General features: G+C 42.8%; 2 protein-coding genes across 3 annotated transcripts in view; one reads left to right on the top strand and one right to left on the bottom strand.

Moving 5' to 3' along the window:
* The window catches only part of LOC118366872 (zinc finger protein 385B-like), a 178,314-nt gene extending 156,340 nt beyond the window's left edge, over positions 1–21,974 (top strand). For both annotated transcript variants that reach the window (XM_052493540.1, XM_052493539.1), the window contains exons 5-9: positions 5,656–5,845; positions 16,522–16,902; positions 17,661–17,845; positions 18,048–18,149; positions 18,401–21,974. In XM_052493540.1, coding sequence (XP_052349500.1) covers positions 5,656–5,845; positions 16,522–16,902; positions 17,661–17,845; positions 18,048–18,149; positions 18,401–18,625 — 1,083 coding nt within the window. In that variant the 3' untranslated portion in view covers positions 18,626–21,974. The remainder of the gene's footprint in view (positions 1–5,655; positions 5,846–16,521; positions 16,903–17,660; positions 17,846–18,047; positions 18,150–18,400) is intronic.
* Positions 20,717–21,832, bottom strand: LOC127915073 (octapeptide-repeat protein T2-like). Its single transcript, XM_052493541.1, has 2 exons — positions 20,873–21,832; positions 20,717–20,788 (listed from the first exon to the last, which is right to left on the bottom strand). Exons 1-2 carry the CDS (start codon positions 21,830–21,832, stop codon positions 20,717–20,719), a joined length of 1,032 nt encoding a protein of 343 aa, XP_052349501.1.
* Positions 21,975–27,659: the final 5,685 nt, after the last annotated feature.

The raw sequence follows: 27,659 nt of genomic DNA on the forward strand, positions 1-27,659 counted from the left end.
GCTATCATCCAGAAGGCGAGGTCAGTACAGGTGCATCAAAGCTGGGACCGAGAGACTGAAAAACAGCTTCTATCTCAAGGCCATCAGACTGTTAAACAGCCACCACTAACATTGAGTGGCTGCTGCCAACACACTGACTCAACTCCAGCCACTTTAATAATGGGAATTGATGGGAAATTATGTAAAATATATCACTAGCCACTTTAAACAATGCTACCTAATATAATGTTTACATACCCTACATTATTCATCTCATATGTATACGTATGTACTGTACTCTATATCATCTACTGCATCCTTATGTAATACATGTATCACTAGCCACTAGTGATACAGGTAGTCGTTTTGGAATTGTTAGCTAGATTACTTGTTGGTTATTACTGCATTGTCAGAACTAGAAGCACAAGCATTTCGCTACACTCGCACTAACATCTGCTAACCATGTGTATGTGACAAATACAATTTGATTTGATTTGATTTGACCTCCTAGTGTGGGAATATAAAACATAGGAAAACTGTGCCACAACACAGCATCTGCTCCTCAATTATAGCCTCAATGGGACTGGGAAAGAAACAGACAAACACACCAATAATATATCCCACGAAGAGAAACCAAGTTTCAAGTGTATGTTTTTATGTGTAATGCATACTCACTGGAGTTCTCATCATAATGAATATGTCCAGATTAGTTGTTGCTGAAAGCCCAACTTAACTAGGCCACAACACCACACACATCTGCCGACCCTATCTAGTTGCCTCACTAAGAGTGGAAAAGAAAACAGCTATAATACCATAACACACTGCAAATGTAGAAATCATGGCACATTCTTTTTTCAATTAACTTTTATTAAGTCTATCAGGTTTTATTTTATATTTATTTGGTCAAGCAGTAACAGTTATTGAGTAACCAATACTTGTTTAGATTGACATGGAGTCTGCCAGGGCTATAGTCTACACCAATATTACAGTATCTAGACCAACAGTTTTTGGGAAGGAGTTATGGCACCAAGGTGAGGTTAGATGACTGGATATGCTCTGTGACTGTGACAGTGGTGAACTGAGAGGGAAAGGTATAAGTTGTGACAGCTGGCGTGAAAACCTGAACACTCATAGTGCATAATTGGCTGATTCATCTTAGATAGTCAGTGATTCAGTCTGGGGATATAGGGCTGCACACATACACACACACAAACACACATACACACACACAAACACACAGACACCCACCCACCCACACATGCACACGCACACGCACACACACACACACACACACACACACACACACACACACACACACACACACACACACACACACACACACACACACACACACACACACACACACACACACACACACACACACACACACACACACACACATACAGCAAAGGCATCCGGAAGCCACTGCAGTACAGGAGTGAGTGTGTCATGAGCATGCAAGGAAAGCAGCAGTACTGCAGAACAGAACAGTCATAGGATGGCTGTCACTGACTGCTTAGCAGTACCATGTAGGGAACATGGACTAGACAGGCGTGGGGGGAACAATGTAGTGAAGCAGACAGGAAAATAGAGAAAGAAAGAGAGGGGGGAGGGAGTGATGGAGGGGGAGTGGGGGGTGGGGGGTTTGGAAGAGAGGGTATGATAAGTGAAAAAGAATGGGGGTGAGTGATGCAGAGAGCGAGAGCGAGACAGAGAGGCAGAGAGAGAGAGGGGTGCAGAGAGAGCAAGAGTGCAAGAAAGAGAGAGGGAGAGAGAAATGCTGAGAAAGAGGTTGGTTTTCAAGAGCATCGGGCCAACTCCATTCATGAGACTGGCGCTCGGCCCTCAAGCTATAAATGTCTCAATAAAATCTGTCTGCTACTCCTCAGATTGCTGACATAATGTACTGTATATTGAACCTCATGTGTCTGTAATGGAGAACAAATGCAAACACTAGTCATTGTGATCCAAAGACAGGTTGTAATAGTGTGCCAGTGTGTTTCTCTCTTAGACAGCTCTATGTGTACAATAGATGAGCATAGCCTGGAGGAGCAGCTGTTGAGTGATAAACTGATATCATTAACATCACCACCTACTAAAGGTAGCAACAGAAAGGTGTTGACAATACTGTATATTAGCCTTTTTTCCATGTGTACTCACTTCTTGTACTCCAATCAGGAATTTGATTCCATTGACAACTACAGTACATCTACTGTAGGTAACAGACAGGTTTACTCGCTCTCTGTATCGACAGTATATTAGCCTTTTTCTAGTGTGTACTCTCATCTGGTACTCTTTCAGTTGTTAATTATCTTATCTTTGCAAAATATCTATTATTAAAGGATCGTTCCACTATATCTATTCATAAATGCTTTCTTAGAAAAAATATTGAAATCAGGGCTGAGAATGAGGTGAAAATAACACTTATCAGGAAAGCAGATCTTTAAACCCTTCTCTCATTCACACACACACACACACACACACACACACACACACACACACACACACACACACACACACACACAGACAGACATATTGTGTCTTATTTGATCTGTGACAGAGAAAACACTTGATTTTCCATTTCCGCTAGTGGTCCATCTGACTTGTGGTCACCCCGGGAAGTATGGGTGAATCATCTTGTTTACATCCCCAATGGCACCCTATTCCCTATATAGTACACTACGTTTGACCAGGGCCCATAGGGTGCCATTGGGGATGCAACACTTGAGTCACAGCAATAATCTAATTTCACAAGTGACACAAGTGACCACAACTTAATGACATTCTCGAAAGATAATTCTTACTCCTGGTTGGAGGTTCTGAATTTCCATGGATACCTATGGGTTTTCTGTAAATGTTATAAGCACAGGGATATCTTCACTTCAGTTTGCATCCTCAAATTATGCAACTTGGTTTGAGAGCAAGGTAGCGGCAGTAATCCTTTCCTATAGCCACAGGGATTTGAAAGATATACGTGTGATGACTAGGATCATATACCTTTAAAAGTCATTGAGGCCGGAGTCTTCCATCTCATTGAAGAGGATCATGGTTCAAGAAAAATGGCATGAAAAATATTGTATTTGACTAATAATTCAACTGAGGCCCAAGGCCGTGACCGGGAGATCCATGAGGCAGCACACAATTGGCCCCAGCATCGTCCGGGTTAGGGGAGGGTTTGGCCGACTGGGATGTCCTTGTCCCATTGCACTCTAGCGACTCCTTGTAGTTTTCTCCGACACATTGGGGCGACTAGCTTCCGGGTTAAGCGGGCAGTGTGTCAAGAGCAGTGTGGCTTGGAGGGGTCGTGTTTCGGGAGATGCATGGCTCTCGACCCTTGCCTCTCCTGAGTCCGTATGGGAGTTGCAGCGGTGGGACAAGACTGTAACTACCAATTACAGCGATGGACACTCCTACTCATTCAAGGGTTTTTCTTTATTTTGACTATTTTCCACATTGTAGAACAATAGTGAAGACATCAAAACTATGAAATAACACATGGAAACATGTAGCAACCAAAAAAGTGTTAAACAAATACAAATATAAATTTGAGATTTTTCAAAGTAGCCACCCTTTGCCTTGATGACAGCTTTTCACACTCTTGGCATTCTCTCAACCAGCTTCATGAGGAATGCTTTTCCAACAATCTTGAAGGAGTTTCCAAATATGCTGAACACTTGTTGGCTGCTTTTCCTTCATTCTGCGGTCGAACTCATCTAAACCATCTCAATTGGGTAAGGTGATTGTGGAGGCTAGGTCATCTGATGCAGCACTCCATCACTCTCCTTCTTGGTCAAATAGCCCTTATACAGCCTGGAGGTGTGTTTTGGATCATTGTCCTGTTGAATTGTTTTATTTTTATTTTACCTTTATTTAATTAGGCAAGTCAGTTAAGAACAAATTCTTATTTTAAATGACGGCCTAGGAACAGTGCCTTGTTCAGGGGCAGAACGACAGATTTTTACCATGTCAGCTCGGGGATTTGATCGTCCAACGCTCTAACCACTATGCTACCTGCCACCCACCCCACTAAGCGCAAACCACATGGGATGGTGTATAATTTCAGAATCCTGTGGTAGCCATGCTGGTTAAGTGTGCCTTGAATTCTAAATAAATCACAGACAGTGTCACCAGGAAAGCATCATCAAACCTCCTCCTCCATGCTTCACGGTGGGAACAACACATGCAGAAATCATCCGTTCACCTACTCTGTGTCTCACAAAGACACGGCAGTTGGAACCACAAATCTCAAATTTGGCCTCATCAGACCAAAGGACAGATTTCCACCGGTCTAATGTCCATTGCTTGTGTTTCTTGGCTTCTTATTGGTGTCCTTTAGTAGTGGTTTCTTTGCAACAATTCAACCAAGAAGGCCTGATTCACACAGTCTCCTCTGAACAGTTGATGCTGAAATATGTCTGTTACATTTTTCAGGTGTGTCAAACCTTTGACTGGTACTGTATATATATATATATATATATATATATATCAATTTGTGTGCCAGAAAAAGGGCAGTTATTTGAAAATATATGTCTATTTAGCATTTCTACATACTTTCTATCTAGTATGCCCCTCCCCCTGTAGTTTACCCACCCCTGAAATACACTGAGTGTACAAACATTAAGACCACATGCTTTGAACAGGGTATGGTACTAGGTGCCAGGCGCACCGGTTTGCCAGGTGTAAGCTCACTCCACTGCTAGCTTGAAATGTCACGGATGGAGCTAGCTAATTAGATGTTTTTCAATAGCTCAAATGGTTGGTACGTTGTCAAGGAGGGCGGTCACGTGTGCTAGCAAGGATCAGGAGGAAGCGGTACTCCCTAAGCAAGCAGAGTGTCTATAATCCTCATTCACTAGATTGCATTTCATTTATTTTCTTACCAAGAATACATTTAGTCTAAAGCTCTCTCTCTCTCTCACACACACACACACACACACACATAACTTCCTCCCATCGGCTTTATGAAAATCCTAATATCCTGATCCGCTCTACAAATCAAACACTTTCAAGCATCTCTCTCATTTTCCCTCTGATTGGGCCTGCCTATTGAAAGCTGTGTTTTTCCTCGGAGTGATTGAAGAGTGTGTGTGTTAAGGTTACTCCCCCAGAGACTTTCAGCTTGTTCTTGTTTAGTCTCCCCTTAACTCTCATTAACACCCATCTCACAACAATGTCCACAAATACCTTCACACAGCACTCTCCCTAAACAGTGTATACTACACATTGTTACAAGGTAAAGAGGTTTTTGTCATGTATCAAGTAAACTGGTTTTATATGGACATGTTTTTTCTGGTTGTTAAAAAGACAACAAAACGTTTGAACATATTTATACAACGAGTATACAACTTGACCACAACATCACAATAGACGCCATATTGACCTTATTGTAAAAAAAAAAGCATCATTGCTTTGAAAGCAGAAGGAAGCAAGGTTGTGTGTGTGTGTGTGTGTGTGTGTGTGTGTGTGTGTGTGTGTGTGTGTGTGTGTGTGTGTGTGTGTGTGTGTGTGTGTGTGTGTGTGTGTGTGTGTGTGTGTGTGTGTGTGTGTGTGTGTGTGTGTGTGTGTCTGTGTGTCTGTGTATGCCCCCGCGTGTGTGATTGCAGTCCATGATGTGAGACTAAGACCCGTTGTGTGAGAAACAAGCCTGATTGCATGGTTCATTTGTTCTCGTTCTAGAGCCAAGCCGAGGCGCACTACAAAGGCAGTAAACATGCCAAGAAGCTCAAAGCACAAGAGAACACCAAGAATAAGCCGCCCAAGAGTTCCCCTCCTCCTCCTGCTCTTCCTCCTTTCCTGGACAATGCAATGAAAAGCACCACCACCACCTCACCCAACTCTGTCATGGCCAGCAACTCTGACAAATCAGGTATATGGAAACGTTTGGTCTTGTTTGTTAGCCATTCCTCTCCATGCTTCAGTCTTCTTTGTCATCCATTCCTCTCATGCTTCCGTTTGTATATCATCCATGCCTCTCCATGCTTCAGTCTTGTATGTCATCCGTTCCTCTCCCTGCTTCAGTCTTGTTTGTCATCCATTCCTCTCCATGCTTCAGTCTTGTTTGTCATCCATTCCTCTCCCTGCTTCAGTCTTGTTTGTCATCCATTCCTCTCCATGCTTCAGTCTTGTTTGTTAGCCATTCCTCTCCATGCTTCAATCTTGTATGTCATCCATTCCTCTCCATGCTTCAGTCTTGTTTGTCATCCATTCCTCTCCATGCTTCAGTCTTGTTTGTCATCCATGCCTCTCCATGCTTCAGTCTTGTATGTCATCCAGTCCTCTCCCTGCTTCAGTCTTGTTTGTCATCCATTCCTCTCCATGCTTCAGTCTTGTTTGTCATCCATTCCTCTCCCTGCTTCAGTCTTGTTTGTCATCCATTCCTCTCCATGCTTCAGTCTTGTTTGTCATCCATTCCTCTCCATGCTTCAGTCTTGTATGTCATCCATTCCTCTCCATGCTTCAGTCTTTTTGTCATCCATTCCTCTCCATGCTTCAGTCTGGTATGTCATCCATTCCTCTCATGCTTCCGTTTGTATATCATCCATGCCTCTCCATGCTTCAGTCTTGTATGTCATCCATTCCTCTCCCTGCTTCAGTCTTGTTTGTCATCCATTCCTCTCCATGCTTCAGTCTTGTTTGTCATCCATTCCTCTCCCTGCTTCAGTCTTGTTTGTCATCCATTCCTCTCCATGCTTCAGTCTTGTATGTCATCCATTCCTCTCCATGCTTCAGTCTTGTATGTCATCCAAATCCTCTCCATGCTTCAGTCTTCTTTGTCATCCATTCCTCTCCATGCTTCAGTCTTGTATGTCATCCATTCCTCTCATGCTTCCGTTTGTATATAATCCATGCCTCCCCATGCTTCAGTCTTGTATGTCATCCTTTCCTCTCCCTGCTTCAGTCTTGTATGTCATCCATTCCTCTCCATGCTTCAGTCTTGTTTGTCATCCATTCCTCTCCCTGCTTCAGTCTTGTTTGTCATCCATTCCTCTCCATGCTTCAGTCTTGTTTGTTAGCCATACCTCTCCATGCTTCAGTCTTGTATGTCATCCATTCCTCTCCCTGCTTCAGTCTTGTTTGTCATCCATTCCTCTCCATACTTCAGTCTTGTATGTCATCCATTCCTCTCCATGCTTCCGTCTTGTTTGTCATCCATTCCTCTCCATGCTTCAGTCTTGTTTGTTAGCCATTCCTCTCCATGCTTCAGTCTTGTAAGTCATCCATTCCTCTCCCTGCTTCAGTCTTGTTTGTCATCCATTCCTCTCCATACTTCAGTCTTGTATGTCATCCATTCCTCTCCATGCTTCAGTCTTGTTTGTTAGCCATTCCTCTCCATGCTTCAGTCTTATATGTCATCCATTCCTCTCCATGCTTCAGTCTTGTGTCATCCATTCCTCTCCATACTTCCGTCTTGTTTGTCATCCATTCCTCTCCATGCTTCAGTCTTGTTTGTTAGCCATTCCTCTCCATGCTTCAGTCTTGTATGTCATCCATTCCTCTCCATGCTTCAGTCTTGTTTGTCATCCATTCCTCTCCATGCTTCAGTCTTGTTTGTTAGCCATTCCTCTCCATGCTTCAGTCTTGTAAGTCATCCATTCCTCTCCCTGCTTCAGTCTTGTTTGTCATCCATTCCTCTCCATACTTCAGTCTTGTATGTCATCCATTCCTCTCCATGCTTCAGTCTTGTTTGTTAGCCATTCCTCTCCATGCTTCAGTCTTATATGTCATCCATTCCTCTCCATGCTTCAGTCTTGTATGTCATCCATTCCTCTCCATGCTTCAGTCTTGTTTGTCATCCATTCCTCTCCATGCTTCAGTCTTGTTTGTTAGCCATTCCTCTCCATGCTTCAGTCTTATATGTCATCCATTCCTCTCCATGCTTCAGTCTTGTATGTCATCCATTCCTCTCCCTGCTTCAGTCTTGTTTGTCATCCATTCCTCTCCATGCTTCAGTCTTGTATGTCATCCATTCCTCTCCAGGCTTCAGTCTTTTTTGTCATCCATTCCTCTCCATGCTTCAGTCTTGTTTGTTAGCCATTCCTCTCCATGCTTCAGTCTTGTATGTCATCCATTCCTCTCCCTGCTTCAGTCTTGTTTGTCATCCATTCCTCTCCATACTTCAGTCTTGTATGTCATCCATTCCTCTCCATGCTTCAGTCTTGTTTGTCATCCATTCCTCTCCATGCTTCAGTCTTTTATGTCATCCATTCCTCTCCATGCTTCAGTCTTGTTTGTTAGCCATTCCTCTCCATGCTTCAGTCTTGTATGTCATCCATTCCTCCCCATGCTTCAGTCTTGTATGTCATCCATTCCTCTCCCTGCTTCAGTCTTGTTTGTCATCCATTCCTATCCATGCTTCAGTCTTGTATGTCATCCATTCCTCTCCATGTTTCAGTCTTGTTTGTCATCCATTCCTCTCCATGCTTCAGTCTTGTATGTCATCCATTCCTCTCCATGCTTCAGTCTTGTTTGTCATCCATTCCTCTCCATGCTTCAGTCTTGTATGTCATCCATTCCTCTCCATACTTCAGTCTTATATGTCATCCATTCCTCTCCCTGCTTCAGTCTTGTTTGTCATCCATGCCTCTCCATGCTTCAGTCTTATATGTCATCCATTCCTCTCCCTGCTTCAGTCTTGTTTGTCATCCATTCCTCTCCATGCTTCAGTCTTGTATGTCATCCATTCCTCTCCCTTCTTCAGTCTTGTTTGTCATCCATTCCTCTCCATGCTTCAGTCTTGTTTGTCATCCATTCCTCTCCATGCTTCAGTCTTGTATGTCATCCATTCCTCTCCATGCTTCAGTCTTTTTTGTCATCCATTCCTCTCCATGCTTCAGTCTTGTATGTCATCCATTCCTCTCATGCTTCCGTTTGTATATCATCCATGCCTCTCCATGCTTCAGTCTTGTATGTCATCCATTCCTCTCCCTGCTTCAGTCTTGTATGTCATCCATTCCTCTCCATGCTTCAGTCTTGTATGTCATCCATTCCTCTCCATGCTTTAGTCTTGTAGTGCTCTGTATCGGTGATAGGGTGCCATTTGGGACACAGGCAGAAACTCGCTGCTCAGCCCTCTAATGTAGAGTTACATCTTCAGAGATTAGGTAGAAGTTCTTTCTTGTATGTCATCCATTCCTCTTATGCTTCCGCTTGTATATCATCCATGCCTCTCCATGCTTTAGTCTTGTATGTCATCCATTCCTCTCCCTGCTTCAGTCTTGTATGTCATCCATTCCTCTCCATGCTTCAGTCTTGTATGTCATCCATTCCTCTCCATGCTTTAGTCTTGTAGTGCTCTGTATCGGTGATAGGGTGCCATTTGGGACACAGGCAGAAACTCGCTGCTCAGCCCTCTAATGTAGAGTTACATCTTCAGAGATTAGGTAGAAGTTCTTTAACGTACCAGCACTGACTTTACTTGAAAGGAAATATGAACTTACTATGACTGTGATATGGGGTTATCTCACCTAGCTATATTAAGATGAATGCACTAATTATAAGTCACTCTGGATAAGAGCGTCTGCTAGATGACTAAAATGTAAATGTAAAATATAATGAGCCAGCGATGCTACTCATTAGTATTCTTTGTCTGCATGCCACGGCACCTTAAAAAAACATGAATTTAATCAATTTAATAATAAGGCTGTAATGCACTTCTACAGTGCATTCGGAAAGTATTCAGACCCCTTCCCCTTTTCCACATATTATAGCATTACAGCCTTATTATTAAATTGATTAAATTCATGTTTTTCCTCATCAATCTACACACAATACCCCATAATGATAAAGCAAAAAATATATATATACTTATTTACATAAGTATTTTGACCCTTTGCTATGAGACTCGAAATTGAGCTCAGGTGCATCCTGTTTCCATTGATGATCCTTGATATGTTTCTAGAACTTTATTGGAGTCCACCTGTGGTAAATTCATGATTTGGAAAGGCACACACCTGTCTATATAAGGTCCCGCAGTTGACAGTGCATGTCATAGCAAAAACCAAGCCATAAGGTTGAAGGAATTGTCCGTAGAGCTCCGAGATAGGATTGTGTCGAAGCACAGATCTGAGGAAGGGTACCAAAAACTGTCTGCAGCATTGAAGGTCCCCAAGAACACAGTGGCCTCCATCATTCTCAAATGGAAGAAGTTTGGAACCACCAAGAATCTTCCTAGAGCTGGCCGCTGAGCAATCGGGGGAGAAGGGTCTTGGTCAGGGAGGTGACCAAGAACCCGATGCTCACTCTGATAGAGCTTCAGAGTTCCGCTGTGGAGATGGGAGAACATTCCAGAAGGACAACCATCTCTGCAGCGCTCCACAAATCAGGCCTTTATGATCCAGTCGCCAGACGGAAGCCACTCCTCGGTAAAAGGCACATGACAGTCTGCTTGGAGTACGCCAAAAGGCACCTAAAGGTCTCTCAGACCATGATAAACAAGATTATCTGGTCTGATGAAACCAAGATTGAACTCTTTGGCCTGAATGCTAAGCGTCACTTGTGGAGGAAACCTGCCACCATCCCTATGGTGAAGCATGGTGGTGGCAGCTTCATGCTGTGGGAATGTTTTTCAGGGGCAGGGACTGGAAGAGTAGTCAGGACCGAGGGAAGATGAATGAAGCAAAGTACAGAGAGATCCTTGATGAAAACATGCCCAGAGTGCTCAGGACCTCAGACTGGGGCGAAGGTTCACCTTCCAACAGGACAACGACCCTAAGCACACAGCCCAGACTTAAACCCAATCGAATATCTTTGGAGAGACCTGAAAATCCAAAGCTGGGACCGAGAGACTGAAAAACAGCTTCTATCTCAAGTCCATCAGACTGTTAAATAGCCGTCACTAGCACAGAGAGGCTGCTGCCTACATACAGACTTGAAATCATTGGCCACTTTTAATAAATGGAACACTTTAATAATGTTTGCATATCTTGCATTACTCATCTCATATGTATATACTGTATTCCATACTATCTATTGCATCTTAGCCTATGCTGCTCTGACATTACTCATCTCATATGTATATACTGTATTCCATACTATCTATTTCATCTTAGCCTATGCTGCTCTGACATTACTCATCTCATATGTATATACTGTATTCTATACTATCTATTTCATCTTAGCCTATGCTGCTCTGACATTATTCATCTCATATGTATATACTGTATTCTATACTATCTATTTCATCTTAGCCTATGCTGCTCTGACATTACTCATCTCATATGTATATACTGTATTCTATACTATCTATTTCATCTTAGCCTATGCTGCTCTGACATTACTCATCTCATATGTATATACTGTATTCCATACTATCTATTTCATCTTAGCCTATGCTGCTCTGACATTACTCATCTCATATGTATATACTGTATTCCATAGTATCTATTGCATCTTAGCCTATGCTGCTCTGACATTACTCATCTCATATGTATATACTGTATTCCATAGTATCTATTGCATCTTAGCCTATGCTGCTCTGACATTACTCATCTCATATGAATATACTGTATTCTATACTATCTATTTCATCTTAGCCTATGCTGCTCTGACATTACTCATCTCATATGTATATACTGTATTCTATACTATCTATTTCATCTTAGCCTATGCTGCTCTGACATTACTCATCTCATATGTATATACTGTATTCTATACTATCTATTTCATCTTAGCCTATGCTGCTCTGACATTACTCATCTCATATGTATATACTGTATTCCATACTATCTATTTCATCTTAGCCTATGCTGCTCTGACATTACTCATCTCATATGTATATACTGTATTCTATACTATCTATTTCATCTTAGCCTATGCTGCTCTGACATTACTCATCTCATATGTATATACTGTATTCTATACTATCTATTTCATCTTAGCCTATGCTGCTCTGACATTACTCATCTCATATGAATATACTGTATTCTATACTATCTATTTCATCTTAGCCTATGCTGCTCTGACATTGCTCATCCACATATGAATATATTCTTATTCCATTCCTTTACTTAGATTTGTGTGTAGTAGGTAGTTGTTGTGAAATTGTTCGATATTACTTGTTCGATATTCCAGCACTGTCAGAACTAGAAGCACAAGAATTTCACTACACTCGCAATAACATCTGCTAAACACGTGTGTGACCAATAACATTTGATTTTATTTGATTCAGCAATGTACTGAGTAAAGGGTCTGAATACTTATGTAAATGTAATATTTCACCTTTTGTTTAGCTAAAATTTCTAAAAACCTGTTTTTGCTTTGTGATTATGGGGTATTGTGTTTAGATTGATGAGGGGGGGGGGGGTGGACAATTTAATCAATTTCAGAATAAGGCTGTAACCTAACAAAATGTGGAAAACGTTAAGGGGTCTGAATACTTTCCGAATGCACTGTAGTGCACTACTTTTGACGAGAGCCCTATGTAGTGCACTGCATAGGGAATAGGGTGCCATGTGGGACACAGTCTGTGTCTTTTCACACAGTCCGTGTCACAGACTATCTAGTTGGATGTCTGGGATGGTTCTCTTCTCTCTGATCGTCGCTGCCATGGTGCCATATTAATACAATCCTCTGTTTAGACCCACGTTGCGTCCCAAATGGCACCCTATTCCTTATGTAGTTTACTACATTTCACCTGAGCCATATGGGCCTTCATCAAAAGCAGTTCAGTACATGGGAATAGGGTACCATTTGGGATGCAGGCCCACTCTCTGTCGGGGGGGATGCTGTTGTTGACCTCACTGGGTTTCTGGCAAACAAAGAGGCTGAAGTCAGATTCAGTTTAACTAGAGAGAGTTGAAGAACTAAATCAGGGGTCGGCAACAATAGTCAATTATAGTCATATACAACATTAACAATGTCTACGCTGTATTTCTTATCAATTTGATGTTATTTTAATGGACAAAAAAATGTGCTTTTCTTTAAAAAACAAGGACATTTCTAAGCGACCCCTAACTTTTGAATGGTAGTGTATACTGTATATTTTTGTTGAATTCCTGGTGTTTTTTAAATCTCTCTTAAAACTGGCAGCATAATTAAATAGTACCCGCAAAACACCAGTTTCAACGTCAACAGTGAAGAGGTGGCTCCGGTATGCTGGCCTTCTAGGCAGAGTTCCTCTGTCCAGTGTCTGTGTTCTTTTACCCATCTTAATATTTTCTTTTTATTGACCTGTCTGAGATACGGCATTTTCTTTCCATCTCTGCCTAGAAGGCCAGCATCCCGGAGTCGCCAGTTTGCACTGTTTTGTGAAGAGAGTAGTACACAGCGTACTGTACGAGATCTTCAGTTTCTTGGCACATTTCTCACATGGAATAGCCTTCATTTCTCAGAACAAGAATAGACTGATGAGTTTCAGAAGAAAGTTATTTGTTTCTAGCCATTTTGAGCCTGTAATCAAACCCACAATGCTCATGCTCCAGATACTCAACTAGTCTATAAAAAAAGGCCAGTTTTATTGCTTCTTTAATCAGGACAACAGTTTTCAGCTCTGCAAACATAATTGCAAAAGGGTTTTCTAATGATCAATTAGCCTTTTAAAATGATTAACTTGGATTAGCTAACACAACGTGCCATTGGAACACAGGAGTGATGGTTGCTGATAATGGCCTCTGTACGCTTATGTAGATATTCCATTAAAAATCCATTCCAGCTACAATATTATTTACAACATTAACAATGTCTACATTAACAATGTTGCTTTGGGATGCTAATATAACTAATCCCTCGTTAGCTCCTGCGCTGTAGACCCAGTTGGACCCAGTTGGTGCAGATTAGAGGTCGACCGATTATGATTTTTCAACGCCGATACCGATACTGATTATTGGAGAATCCAAAAAAGCTGATTCTGATTAATCGGACGATTTTTTAAAAATGTATTTGTAATAATGACAATTACAACAATACTGAATTAACACTTATTTTAACTTCATATAATACATCAATAAAATCAATTTAGCCTCAAATAAAATGAAACATGTTCAATTTGGTTTAAATAATGCAAAAACAAAGTGTTGGAGAAGAAAGTAAAAGTGCAATATGTGCCATGTAAAAAACCTAACATTTAAGTTCCTTGCTCAGAACATGAGAACATATGAAAGCTGGTGGTTCCTTTTAACAGGAGTCTTCAATATTCCCAGGTAAGAAGTTTTAGGTTGTAGTTATTATAAGAATTATAGGACAATTTCTCTCTATACGATTTGTATTTCATTAACCTTTGACTATTGGATGTTCTTATAGGCACTTTAGTATTGCCAGTGTAACAGTATAGCTTCCGTCCCTCTCCTCGCCCCTACCTGGGCTCGAACCAGGAACACATAGACAACAGCCACCATAGAAGCAGCATTACCCATCTCTCCACAAAAGCCGCGGCCCTTGCAGAGCAAGGGGAACAACCACTCCAAGTCTCAGAGCGAGTGACGTTTGAAACGCTTTTAGCGCGCACCCCGCTAACTAGCTAGCCATTTCACATTGGTTACACCAGCCTAATCTCGGGAGTTGATAGGCTTGAAGTCATAAACAGCTCAATGCTTGAAGCACAGCGACGAGCTGTTGGCAAAACGCACGAAAGTGCTGTTTGAATGAATGCTTACGAGCCTGCTGGTGCCTACCATCGCTCAGTCAGACTGCTCTATCAAATCATAGACTTAATTATAACATAATAACACACAGAAATACGAGCCTTAGGTCATTAATATGGTCGAATCCGGAAACTATCATCTCGAAAACAAGACGTTTATTCTTTCAGTGAAATACGGAACCGTTACGTATTTTATCTAACGGGTGGCATCCATAAGTCTAAATATTCCTGTTACATTGCACAACCTTTAATGTTATGTCATAATTACGTACAATTCTGGCAAATTAGGCGGCCCACACTGTTGCATATACCCTGACTCTGCGTGCAATGAACGCAAGAGAAGTGACACAATTTCACCTGGTTAATATTGCCTGCAAACCTGGATTTTTTTTAGCTAAATATGCAGGTTTAAAAATATGTACTTCTGTGTATTGATTTTAAGAAATGCATTGATGTTTATGGTTAGGTACAGTCGTGCAACGATTGTGCTTTTTTTCGCAAATGCGCTTTTGTTAAATCATTCCCCGTTTGCCGAAGTTGGCTGTCATTGTTATGAAGAAATAGTCTTCACAGAGTTCGCAATGAGCCAGGTTAGCAGGCAATATTAACTAAATGTGCAGGTTTAAAAATATATACTTGTGTATTGATTTTAAGAAAGGCATTGATGTTTAAGGTTAGGTACACATTGGAGCAACACAGTCCTTTTTCGCGAATACGCACCGCATCGATTATATGCAACGCAGGACACTAGATAAACTAGTAATATCATCAACCATGTGTAGTTAACTAGTGATTATGATTGATTGATTGTTTTTTTATCAGATAAGTTTAATGCTAGCTAGCGACTTACTGTGGCTTCTTACTGCATTCGCGTAACAGGTAGTCTCCTCGTGGAGTGCAATGTAATCAGGTGGTTAGAGCGTTGGACTAGTTAACTGTAAGGTTGCAAGATTGAATCCCCGAGCTGACAAGGTAAACATCTGTCATTCTGCCCCTGAACAAGGCAGTTAACCCACCATTCCTAGGCCGTCATTGAAATTAAGAATGTGTTCTTAACTGACTTGCCTAGTTAAATAAAGGATAAATAAAGGTGTAAAAAAATATAAATAAATTGGCCAAATCGGTGTCCAAAAATACCGATTTCCGATTGTTATGAAAACTTGAAATCGGCCGATTAATCGGCCATTCCGATTAATCGGTTGCCCTCTAGTGCAGATAGACATTTCGACCAAATGTATTTGATAACCTTATCTTAGGATATTTGATGTGAAGTTTAAAACTGGCTTCAAAGAGTACATAGAAGACTTTTAGTGGAAATCAGACTTAATGAAGCTAGGCTTACTGAAGTTTCAAACAAATATAGACCAGTGTAATAACGTGTAGCTTTTAGATGTCATAGAGTCAGCCATTGTAAAGTGCACACTATTCTCAGAAGAGGAATGCAGAATGACATTCATAGAAAGCTACGTGCAGGGTTCCTAATGCAGGGTGTTGGATCATGGGTTTGGAGGGTGGGTGTGGCGTGTGGGAAGAGGTGTAAGGGTGGCATGGTAGAAGGGTGGAGGGATCGTGTGGGGGTGTGGGTGTTGGTTCAGGCAGCCTTGCCTTGTGACCCTGTCCTCCATGGTGTTGTGGTACAACATAGTTATGAGTGGGTGGGGGTGGGGGGGGGACTAGGCTCTGTAACATAGACACAGGGACACATGGACACACACACACGCAGATAGGGGTACAGAAAACACTGCCCAAAAGCTCAGTCCTGCTTATACTGCTACTGAGCTGCTGCTGTGTGAAAAGGAACTCTCCCTCCTCCAGGGATCAGACTCTTACACAATGCACCAAAATGAAAATATGCAGAAATGTGTCACTAAAAGTTGTAATATTCCATAGCGCTCCCGGACTAACTGTCAGATGTTGTGTGTCTCTCTCTACCCCCCCCTCCCTCCCTCCCTCTTTCTTGATCTCAGAGCAAATCACTGTGCCTCCCAGTGAGGCGGATAAAACCTTTGCTTCTCCAAATGATTTCGTCCCCATCATCTCCACCTCCTCCTCTCTGGCAGCATCAATGGCCATGTCTGTCCACAGCCCCTGTAATCCCGTCCTGTGTGATCCCACGCCTGCCAGCCCCCCATCAGCTACGCCAGCACAACTACAGGGGCATGTTATGAAGACTAGCAGCAGTGGCGGCAGCAGCACCAAGCCTGGGTTCGTGTCCCCCACCACTGCTGCTGCTACAGCAACTCAGCCCACGCCAGAGTCGGAGGAGGAAAAAGCCAAAAAGCTCCTGTATTGTTCGCTGTGCAAAGTGGCCGTCAACTCTCTGTCGCAGCTGGAGGCCCACAACATAGGTGTGTTCCAGCATCTGTTTCTATTTCATCACCGCCGGGTTAACGTTAGTGTTGCTCCCTCTGAGGAGGGTGTGTGTGGTTCTGTGTGTGTGTATTTTAAGGTTACTCCCCCGAAGACTTTCAGCTTGTTCTTGTTTAGTCTCTCCTTAACTCTCATTAACACCCATCTCACAACAATGTCCACAAATACCTTCACACAGCACTCTCCCTAAACAGTGTATACTACACATTGTAATAATTTGGTTGTAAACTGGTTTTACAAGGTCAACACTCTGTTACAAGGTAAAGAGGTTTTTGTCATGAAGATATCAAGACGTCATGGGATATATGTCATATTTTGGTTGTTATATGGACATGTTTTTTCTGGTTGTTAAAAAGACAACAAAACGTTTCCAGAACATATTTATACAACGAGTATACAACTTGACCACAACATCACAATAGACGCCATATTGACCTTATTGTAAAAAAAAAAAAAAAGCATCATTGCTTTGAAAGCAGAAGGGCACAATATGTCAGATGTTTGTTATGTAAGCTAACATTGACATGTACGTTGTTATGTAGTTATAGCGAGGTCAGAAAAAAAACAGTTGGAACTCAAGCTGACCAATATGAATTTTGGATCTGAAAAGAAAAAAATGCTGGTTTACTTTTAATCCTAACAAATTAGATGTTGTTCTTTTTATGTTTTACCTATGGTTATTTTCACTGCTCAATGTACTAAATGATGTATTTGACATTTATTTTGTCCCCTGAAGGTTCCAAGCACAAAACTATGCTTGAGGCGAGAAACGGAGCCGGTCCAATTAAGGCCTATCCCAGACTAGGCTCGAAGCTCAAAGTACAGGCCACCAACGTGCTAAAAGGTTCCGGACTACAGAACAAAACGTTCCATTGTGAGATCTGTGATGTCCACGTCAACTCAGAAATACAACTCAAACAGGTAGTCTCTCATGACAGGCCTTTATATACCGTGCTTGTTGTCTTGTTACAGCTTGAAGGGACCTTACAAGCGTGTTAATATTGGCTCAACATAATGTGTCCCAAATGGCACCATTTAACCTTCCTAGTGTACTGCTTTTGACCAGGGCCCATGGGATTCAGCCATAGTAACATCACTGATTTTTGTTGTTATATTTTCTTAGCACATCTCCAGCAGAAGGCACAAGGACAGAGTAGCTGGGAAACCGATGAAGCCCAAATACAGCCCTTACAACAAACAACAACGCAGCTCCACAGTCTTGGCCGTATGTATCATCTATGTTCCTAATCAAAGGCTTGCGGGAACCGTTGCTTAGACTTCAGGGATTAATAGTTAATACATTTATTGGCAGTTTCTTAAAACTGTTTAGGAATATTTATGCATCAGTGGGTTTAAAGACACCTTCGTGCTCATGGAAAATAATAGCTTGTTTTTTATGTAGCTAATCAATAAGAATAATTGCTTTATAAATAGATTTGCTCCCTCATTAAACCTTTGTCCTCTCCTCTCCTCAAGGCCAAGCTGGCTCTTCAGAAGGACCTGGTGAAGCCTATCTCCCCTGCTACGTTTCTCTCCAACCCCTTCTGCCCCACCACACTCCCCTCCATCTCCCTGCATCCGCGGCCCAACGCCTCCATCTTTCAGACTGCCGGCCTGCCAGGCTGCATGCCCTCCTTCCTCCGGGCTGCTCCAGGGCCAGTCCGGCCAAACACCGGCTCTATCCTCTTCACCCCATATTGATTCCTGGGTTTTGACACAGGGGTCGTGTTCAGTAGGCAGGGAATGGAAGAAAATGGACAGAGCCTGAGTGCAATGGGGAGGAAACTGAGCAAAACGGTGAGGTACTATCTGAGCTCGTCCAATAAGAAATGCTTGTTTTTGTCTCCCATTGCGAAAATATTTTGCTACGGTGTACCCTAATGAACACGGCCCAGTGTATCGGTAGAGAGTGCACCAGAGGCAACACGGAGGGAAACTGACATGATCAGAGAACCAGGGGACCTCTGACCTTGTGGAGCAGTGAGTGCACTGCATACTGGATGATGTCCTATTACATACAATACCCACCCAATGCACTGAACTGAGAGGACTACTGCACTGCGAAGCTTCAACAAACAACAGTGTATTTAATTGATTGAACTTGTTTACCTTTCTCTGGCTGCGTGCGGTTCGTGAGGTTCAGTGGGCCCGCTAAGACCACTGAGGGTCTAAGTATTGGATTCTTGTGGTATAATAAAGAGAATCAAACTGCTTCCTGAATGACTTGAATACCCATAGTCTTCCTATTTGATTAAATTAATGGACAGTTGTAGCTGCGTGTGTTTGACAGTGTTTATCATAACAGCCCCCAGACAGAAGGACAGTCATACCTGATTCACACTATAGAGCCGACCTGAACCATACTGAGCTGGGCTTGAATATTTTCTTCTCACATTGTCCTTTCCAGCACGGTTCCAGCAACTAACGGTGGATGCATAACCAGACCCGAGCAGTATAGCTTGGATCTGCTTGGTCTGGCCCAGTAGTGTGAAATCAGTCAAATGTTTCAGTTGTTGCTTGATGTCAGTGACTGTAACACAGTAATGCAGTTTTGGTCTCTATTCTGTCTGTATTATGTAAGTCAATAAGCTGAATCTCTACACCCCAACTCTTCTTATCATCAAACAGTCTGTGTTATTGGTTTTACTTTACTTCTGATGCAGCAACTTACAGTAGATAGCCATAGTAACAAACCATTTAGTAACAGTGTTCTCATTGCCCCCACTTCAGAGAGAGAGACCATTCTCTTGGTTTCTTAATAAGGGCCGAATCTTAACTTGAGATGCATTGATGTCAACAGGAGACTTCAAGTCTCTTCAAGAACATGTTAGTTAAGTGTGCAGAGCTCAAGTCAGGATTAGACCCTTACAGTACTCTGTTTCTGCAGTATATTATGTAATCATCGGTCACTATTTTCTAAGAGGAAAGGTAGAATCTAGAAGTGTTCATCATTTGTATCCAGGGATGAGGTCTGTTCCATTTCAAAACCGTGGATTCAGGAATTAAACTTTAGTTCATTTCAGTTTGCTGACTGAATTGACTGAATTGAAATTGAACTGATGTTAACCTGTTTGCATCACCCTGTTGTTTGGCAGGGTTACCATGGGCCTTTCATTTATATCTATGTAATATCCCTAGTTTTAAACGATGCTGCAATATGTTGTGGCTTTCTGATGCAATAATGTACAGAGCATTGAATTGGTACAGTTTATTCTCTGTAGTGTATAATGTACTGTTTCCCTTTCCACATTAAAATACTAGTTATGGAGAGCGACAGAGAGACAGACAGAGGTATTTCTATTTTTTAAGTAAAAGAAAACAACAATCCACTCGAACATGAAAGACTGACAGTTGTTTTCAAGATGGTGGGATGTCTTCTGAACCAATATAGGAGACTGTACATTGAAATTTAAATCTACCTTTTAAAATAAAGTAATATATTTGGATGATTTGCTTCCATATTGAAATTGTATTTTACACAAATGAAAAATAACTTTAAATTATTTAATTATGAATTGAATTTAGTTTATAAAGGAGACCTGACGAAGATATTGTCAATAAAAGGCATGTTGAAATGAAAGAGATATAAGATCCTCATATCGTCTTCTGCTCCCTGCCCTCTGCTCCCTGATCCCTGCCCTCTGCTCCCTGCCCTCTGCTCCCTGCCCTCTGCTCCCTGCCCTCTGCTCCCTGCCCTCTGCTCCCTGCTCCCTGCCCTCTGCTCCCTGCCCTCTGCTCCCTGCCCTCTGCTCCCTGCCCTCTGCACCCTGCCCTCTGCTCCCTGCCCTCTGCTCAATGCCCTCTGCTCCCTGCTCTCTGCTCCTTTCCCCCTGCTCCTTTACCTCTGCTCCTTTCCCTCTGCTCCTTTCCCTCTGCTCCCTGCCCTCTGCTCCCTGCTCTCTGCTCCTTTCCCTCTGCTCCTTTGCCTCTGCTCCCTGCCCTCTGCACCCTTCCCTCTGCTCCTTTCCCTCTGCTCCCTACCCTCTGCTCCTTTCCCTCTGCTCCTTTCCCTCTGCTCCCTGCCCTCTGCTCCCTGCTCTCTGCTCCTTTCCCTCTGCTCCTTTGCCTCTGCTCCCTGCCCTCTGCTCCCTTCCCTCTGCTCCCTACCCTCTGCTCCTTTCCCTCTGCTCCTTTTCCTCTGCTCCCTGCCCTCTGCTCCTTTCCCTCTGCTCCCTGCCCTCTGCTCCCTGCCCTCTGCTCCCTGCCCTCTGCTCCTTTCCCTCTGCTCCCTGTCCTCTGCTCCCTGCCCTCTGCTCCTTTCCCTCTGCTCCCTGCCCTCTGCTCCTTTCCCTCTGATCCCTGCCCTCTGCTCCTTTCCCTCTGCTCCCTGCCCTCTGCTCCCTGCCCTCTGCTCCTTTCCCTCTGCTCCCTGCCCTCTGCTCCTTTCCCTCTGCTCCCTGCCCTCTGCTCCCTGCCCTCTGCTCCTTTCCCTCTGCTCCCTGCCCTCTGCTCCCTGCCCTCTGCTCCTTTCCCTCTGCTCCCTGCCCTCTGCTCCCTGCCCTCTGCTCCTTTCCCTCTGCTCCCTGCCCTCTGCTCCTTTCCCTCTGCTCCCTGCCCTCTGCTCCCTGCCCTCTGCTCCCTGCCCTCTGCTCTCTGCTCTTTTCCCTCTGCTCCCTGCCCTCTGCTCCCTGCCCTCTGCTCTCTGCCCTCTCTTTTCCCTCTGCTCCCTGCCCTCTGCTCTCTGCTCTCTGCCCTCTGCTCCCTGTCCTCTGCTCTCTGCTCTTTTCCCTCTGCTCCCTGCCCTCTGCTCTCTGCTCTTTTCCCTCTACTCCCTGCCCTCTGCTCTCTGCTCTTTTCCCTCTGCTCCCTGCCCTCTGCTCTCTGTTCTTTTCCCTCTGCTCCCAGCCCTCTGCTCTCTGCTCTTTTCCCTCTACTCCCTGCCCTCTGCTCCCTGCTCTCTGTAAACATGTACAGTATTTATTTTCAGATGATTTTCTATGATGTGATTGAGGCATAAATTAAGTTTTATTTGATATATGTGGTTGTATTATCATTTGTTTGTTTGTTAAACATTTTGTTTGTCCTATTAAATACCCAAACTTATCACTTATATTGAGTTATTGATTCATCTTTTGTAGGACTAATAACTTAATCAATCTATATGTTTAAGATATTTGTAAACGTTTATAAAAGCATTACTCTCATTTGTAAAACACATTTTGAGGGAAGACTGATTACTCAGTTAGTCGATGTTTAAGGCATTATGAAAGGTTTATAGAATAAAGCACAACTCTTAATCATTTACATTAATTATATACAATTTAGGTTTTTACATCATGCCCTATTCATACAATTTTAATGATTATATTACATAGATATTGAAGTTAATATTCAGAATATGAAGTTATCTAATCTGGACCATATTGTTCACTATGCCAGAGGCAGCATACAGTATGTCCAGCTATATTAAATTTGCCTATGTTACGAATAACTATGAGTGGTGGATGGAATCAGGCGCAGAGAGCAGGGTTCTGTCGTTTATCAAATTTATTACACCGGTGCAACCGAAATGATCACGCCAACACACAGGGCGTATAAATTGCCAGTCCAAAACAACAGGACAAAATAGACCAGAGAATAAAGATAAGAAAACAAATCACACCATCAAACACAGAGTAACAATAAACAAGCCCGCACAAAATACCCATCGGGCCTAGTGCCCTTAAATACCCTACAAACAAACCCTAATACAAAACAGGTGTACCCAATTAACCACTAACCAACACAAACGGAAAAGGAATCGATGGCAGCTAAATAGGCCGGTGACGACGACCGCCGAGCCCCGCCCGAACAGGAAGAGGCACCCTCTTCAGCGAGGTTCGTGACAGCCTAGTTTAGATGTTGTTTGAATCTGGTAATAAACAACACTGTCTAGCATATGTTAATTTGTTTACATTTTATTTTGCTGTATTTTATCTTTATTAAACTAGGCAAATCAGTTAAGAACAAATTCTTATTTACAATGACGGTCTACATCAATAGATTTCAGTCTATATCAATTCATACATTTTATTTGTTTGTTATTCATAATGGTACAATTGAAATCATTGCAAAAGTACCAGTTTTAGTTAGTAATATACTTTTACAGATATGTACAGTCACAAGCTTTCACCTATATAAGCTACCAACAATAAGGATTAGCCACAATAGTTGAATTTGCTGTTTGCCTAAATGAAACCCCCCAAAATTACGAGTTAATTTGTGCTTATTGACATTCATATTGCACTGTATAGTGATTTCCCACAGTCAAAGTTCAGCAATAAGAGCTACGACGCTGACATTTGTGTAATCTCTTCACCGTTGTGTTCTGTGGGTGTCAATGAGTAGACTGATACCCCATTTAATGGATCCACAATCTGTAGGTAAGGCTGAACAGTGAAATATAAGAATGCGGAAGTTTACATTTCCATTTAACGGATTGTTACTTTTTTTGTTAAATTAACTAATTATTGTCTTTTGTTGAATTTATATAAAAACCCTCCATCCTTGTTTAGCATTATCTAGTCCAAATATGGCATGATTCCACTATTTGTATCCGTTTGCATCTCCTTCAATAAGGGGCTTTTATTTTGAAGGTGAAGTGCAAATTCCGCTATAGTGGATAATGGTTTTTGCTATGAGAATTGATACTCCACTACCCTTCCATTTCCTCAGTGATGTCTGTATCAGACTGTCATTCTGGTATGTTTATATAAGTTATAATAAGTACACATATGTCATGAGTTCATTTAGGACTACCAAGGACAGCTGCAACATGACACTGATGAATAAGCCTGGTCTTATTACATGGCTTTAGCTCACATATGACACAGGGTAAGTATAACGATAACTGGTTGATGGCTAACCCATCCTTGGCTCTGAGCGAAAGGAGGAAGAAAGTGCATTTAAAATGACAGACTGCTCTATGAGCGACCTGTCTTCTATGTAATTATAGAAAGATGTCATACATCAAGTATCAATTCCATATAAGGTTGTTTTCTGGTACTTAACACACATGTTGTCAGGTGATGATTTGTAACCGATACAGTAGGGATTTACGACATGATGACAAAGCTTCAGAGTATCAATGTCAAGATCATCAGATACTAGCCTACGTACATTATTCTAGTTGACACTTCATATCCAATCAACATCATTTCACCATTATTCTTCCACTATTCTTTATCTTATTACCATGTGGGGTGGCATAGTAAACAGAAGTTACTCATTCAATGAAACCTGTGCTTGTGGTGGAATGAGGAGGACAGACAGAATGTATTCAAGTTTTTCTTGTTGAATTAAGATAATAATTGTATGACTCGCATGGGTGCCAAATTGAAACAAACACCATTTGATTCTGTCACTTCCTTTGTCCTTTTGTCTGTGCCAGTAATACCAGGTCAACCGTATCAAATGTGACATAGTCAACACTGCTTCCATAAATACCCACAGACACCCAGCGCCTCTGAAGTAATGCCTCAGGAACATTATCGACCATAGAACCCAGTCATCCCGATGCCAGACGTGAGTGTATGAGAGCTGGAAATCTTGCAGTCATCGACATAGGGATTTCATCTGCCAAATTAATACTGTTGATATCTTTGAAATCACACACACACACACACACACACACACACACACACACACACACACACACACACACACACACACACACACACACACACACACACACACACACACACACACACACACACACACACACACACACAAAAAATAAGAGTCCACTTGTACTTGAACTGTCCCTGGGTAGATTGGATAGAGATCCCTATAACTGTAATTATGATACATGTACTGTATAGGGAATGTGGCTACATTATCAAAACATGCAAGGTGTCATTACATAATGTTTGCTCAACACTGCATATTGAGTCACTTCTCCCAATACAGCGATATATAATTCTAGCTTTCTGCTCAGTGTTGAAAATGTTGTATAAAGCCTAGTTTGCTTGGCAGATATTACTCATATGAGTTGAGCCTACTGCCTCATCTGTCACGACTTCTGCCGAAGTCGGGTCCTCTCCTTGTTCGGGCGGCGCAAGGCGGTCGGCGTCGCCGGTCTACTAGCCATCGTCGATCCACTTTTCATTTTCCATTTGTTTTGTCTTGTTTTTCCTCACACCTGGTTTCAATTCCCTCATTTACTTGTTGTGTATTTAACCCTCTGTTCCCCCCATGTCTTTGTGTGGGATTGTTTATTGTAGTGCTTGTGCACGTTCCCCGTAAGCGTACAACGGGTTATTTTTGTGTCTATTTATCTTATTGTACTGGATGACGTTGGTTTTTGCTTAATAAATCTCCAGTTATTACCCAGTTCTGCTCTCCTGCGCCTGACTTCTCTGCCGCTAATTACGCACCCCGCTACATCATCTGAGATAACTAAGTAACTACAAATCCAATCAAATCAAATGTATTTGTCACATATACATGGTTAGCAGATGTTAATGCGAGTGTAGCGAAATGCTTGTGCTTCTAGTTCCGACAATGCAGTAATAACCAACGAGTAATCTAACCTAACAATTCCAAAACTACTACCTTATACACACAAGTGTAAAGGGATAAAGAATATGTACATAAAGATATATGAATGAGTGATGGTGCAGAACGGCATAGGCAGTAGATGGTATCGAGTACAGTATATACATATGAGATGAGTAATGTAGGGTATGTAAACAAAGTGGCATAGTTAAAGTGGCTAGTGATACATGTATTACATAGAGATGCAGTAGTTGATATAGAGTACAGTATATACAAATACATATGAGGTGAGTAATGTAGTGTATGTAAACATTATATTAAGTAGCATTGTTAAAAGTGGCTAGTGATATATTTTCCATCAATTTCCATCAATTCCCATTATTAAAGTGGCTGGAGTTGAGTCAGTGTGTTGGCAGCAGCCACTCAATGTTAGTGGTGGCTGTTTAACAGTCTGGTGGCCTTGAGATAAAAGCTGTTTTTCAGTCCCTGCTTTGATGCACCTGTACTGACCTCGCCTTCTGGATGATAGCGGGGTGAACAGGCAATGGCTCGGGTGGTTGTTGTCCTTGATGATCTTTATGGCCTTCCTGTGACATCGGGTGGTGTAGGTGTCCTGGAGGGCAGGTAGTTTGCCCCCGGTGATGCGTTGTGCAGACCTCACTACCCTCTGGAGAGCCTTACGGTTGTGGGCGGCGCAGTTGCCGTACCAGGCAGTGATACAGCCCGACAGGATTCTCTCGATTGTGCATCTGTAGAAGTTTGTGAGTGCTTTTGGTGACAAGCCAAATTTCTTCAGCCTCCTGAGGTTGAAGAGGCGCTGCAGCGCCTTCTTCACGACGCTGTCTGTGTGGGTGGACCAATTCAGTTTGTTTGTGATGTGTACTCCGAGGAACTTAAAACTTACTACCCTCTCCACTACTGTCCCATGGATAGGGGGGTGCTCCCTCTGCTGTTTCCTGAAGTCCAGAATCATCTCCTTTGTTTTGTTGACGTTGAGTGTGAGGTTATTTTCCTGACACCACACCCTGAGGGCCCTCACCTCCTCCCTGTAGGCCGTCTCGTCGTTGTTGGTAATCAAGCCTCCCACTGTAGTGTCGTCCGCAAACTTGATGATTGAGTTGGAGGTGTGTATGGCCACGCAGTCATTGGTAAACAGGGAGTACAGGAGAGGGCTCAGAACGCACCCTTGTGGGGCCCCAGTGTTGAGGATCAGCGGGGTGGAGATGTTGTTACCTACCCTCACCACCTGGGGGCGGCCCGTCAGGAAGTCCAGTACCCAGTTGCACAGGGCGGGGTCGAGCCCCAGGGTCTCGAGCTTGATGACTAGTTGGTGTTAAATGCTGAGCAGTAGTCGATGAACAGCATTCTCACATAGGTATTCCTCTTGTCCAGATGGGTTAGGGTAGTGTGCAGTGTGGTTGAGATTGCGTCGTCTGTGGAACTATTTGGAGTGGGTCTAGGGTGTCAGGTAGGGTGGAGGTGATATGGTCCTTGACTAGTCTCTCAAAGCACTCAAAGCACTTCATGATGACGGAAGTGAGTGCTACGGGGCGGTAGTCGTTTTGCTCAGTTACCTTAGCTTTCTTGGGAACAGGGACGATGGTGGCCCTCTTGAAGCATGCGGGAACAGCAGACTAGGATAAGGATTGATTGAATATGTCCGTAAACACACCAGCCAGCTGGTCTGCGCATGTTCTGAGGACGCGGCTGGGGATGCCATCTGGCCCTGCAGCCTTGCGAGGGTTAACACGTTTAAATATTTTACTCACGTCGGCTGCAGTGAAGGAGAGTCCGGGCACTGTATTGCCCTCAAAGCGGGCAAAAAGGTTATTTAGTCTGTCTGGGAGCAAGACATCCTGGTCCGCGACGGGGCTGGTTTTCTTTTTGTAATCCGTGATTGACTGTAGACCCTGCCACATATCTCTTGTGTCTGAGGCTTTTGAATTGTGATTCTACTTTGTCTCTATACTGAAGCTTAGCTTGTTTGATTGTCTTGCGGAGGGAATAGCTACACTGTTTGTATTCGGTCATGTTTCCGGTCACCTTGCCCTGGTTAAAATATGGGCTTTCAGTTTCACACGAATGCTGCCATCAATCCACGGTTTCTGGTTTGGGAATGTTTTAATCGTTGCTATGGGAACGACATCGTCAATGCACTTTCTAATGAACTCGCTCACTGAATCAGCGTATTCGTCAATGTTGTTGTTGGAAGCAATGTAGAACATATCCTCCTCTGTCTGATCTCAATTCTCAAACCCAA

Source organism: Oncorhynchus keta, chromosome 34 (genome assembly GCF_023373465.1).
Source record: "Oncorhynchus keta strain PuntledgeMale-10-30-2019 chromosome 34, Oket_V2, whole genome shotgun sequence".
Taxonomy (NCBI): Eukaryota; Metazoa; Chordata; class Actinopteri; order Salmoniformes; family Salmonidae; genus Oncorhynchus; species Oncorhynchus keta.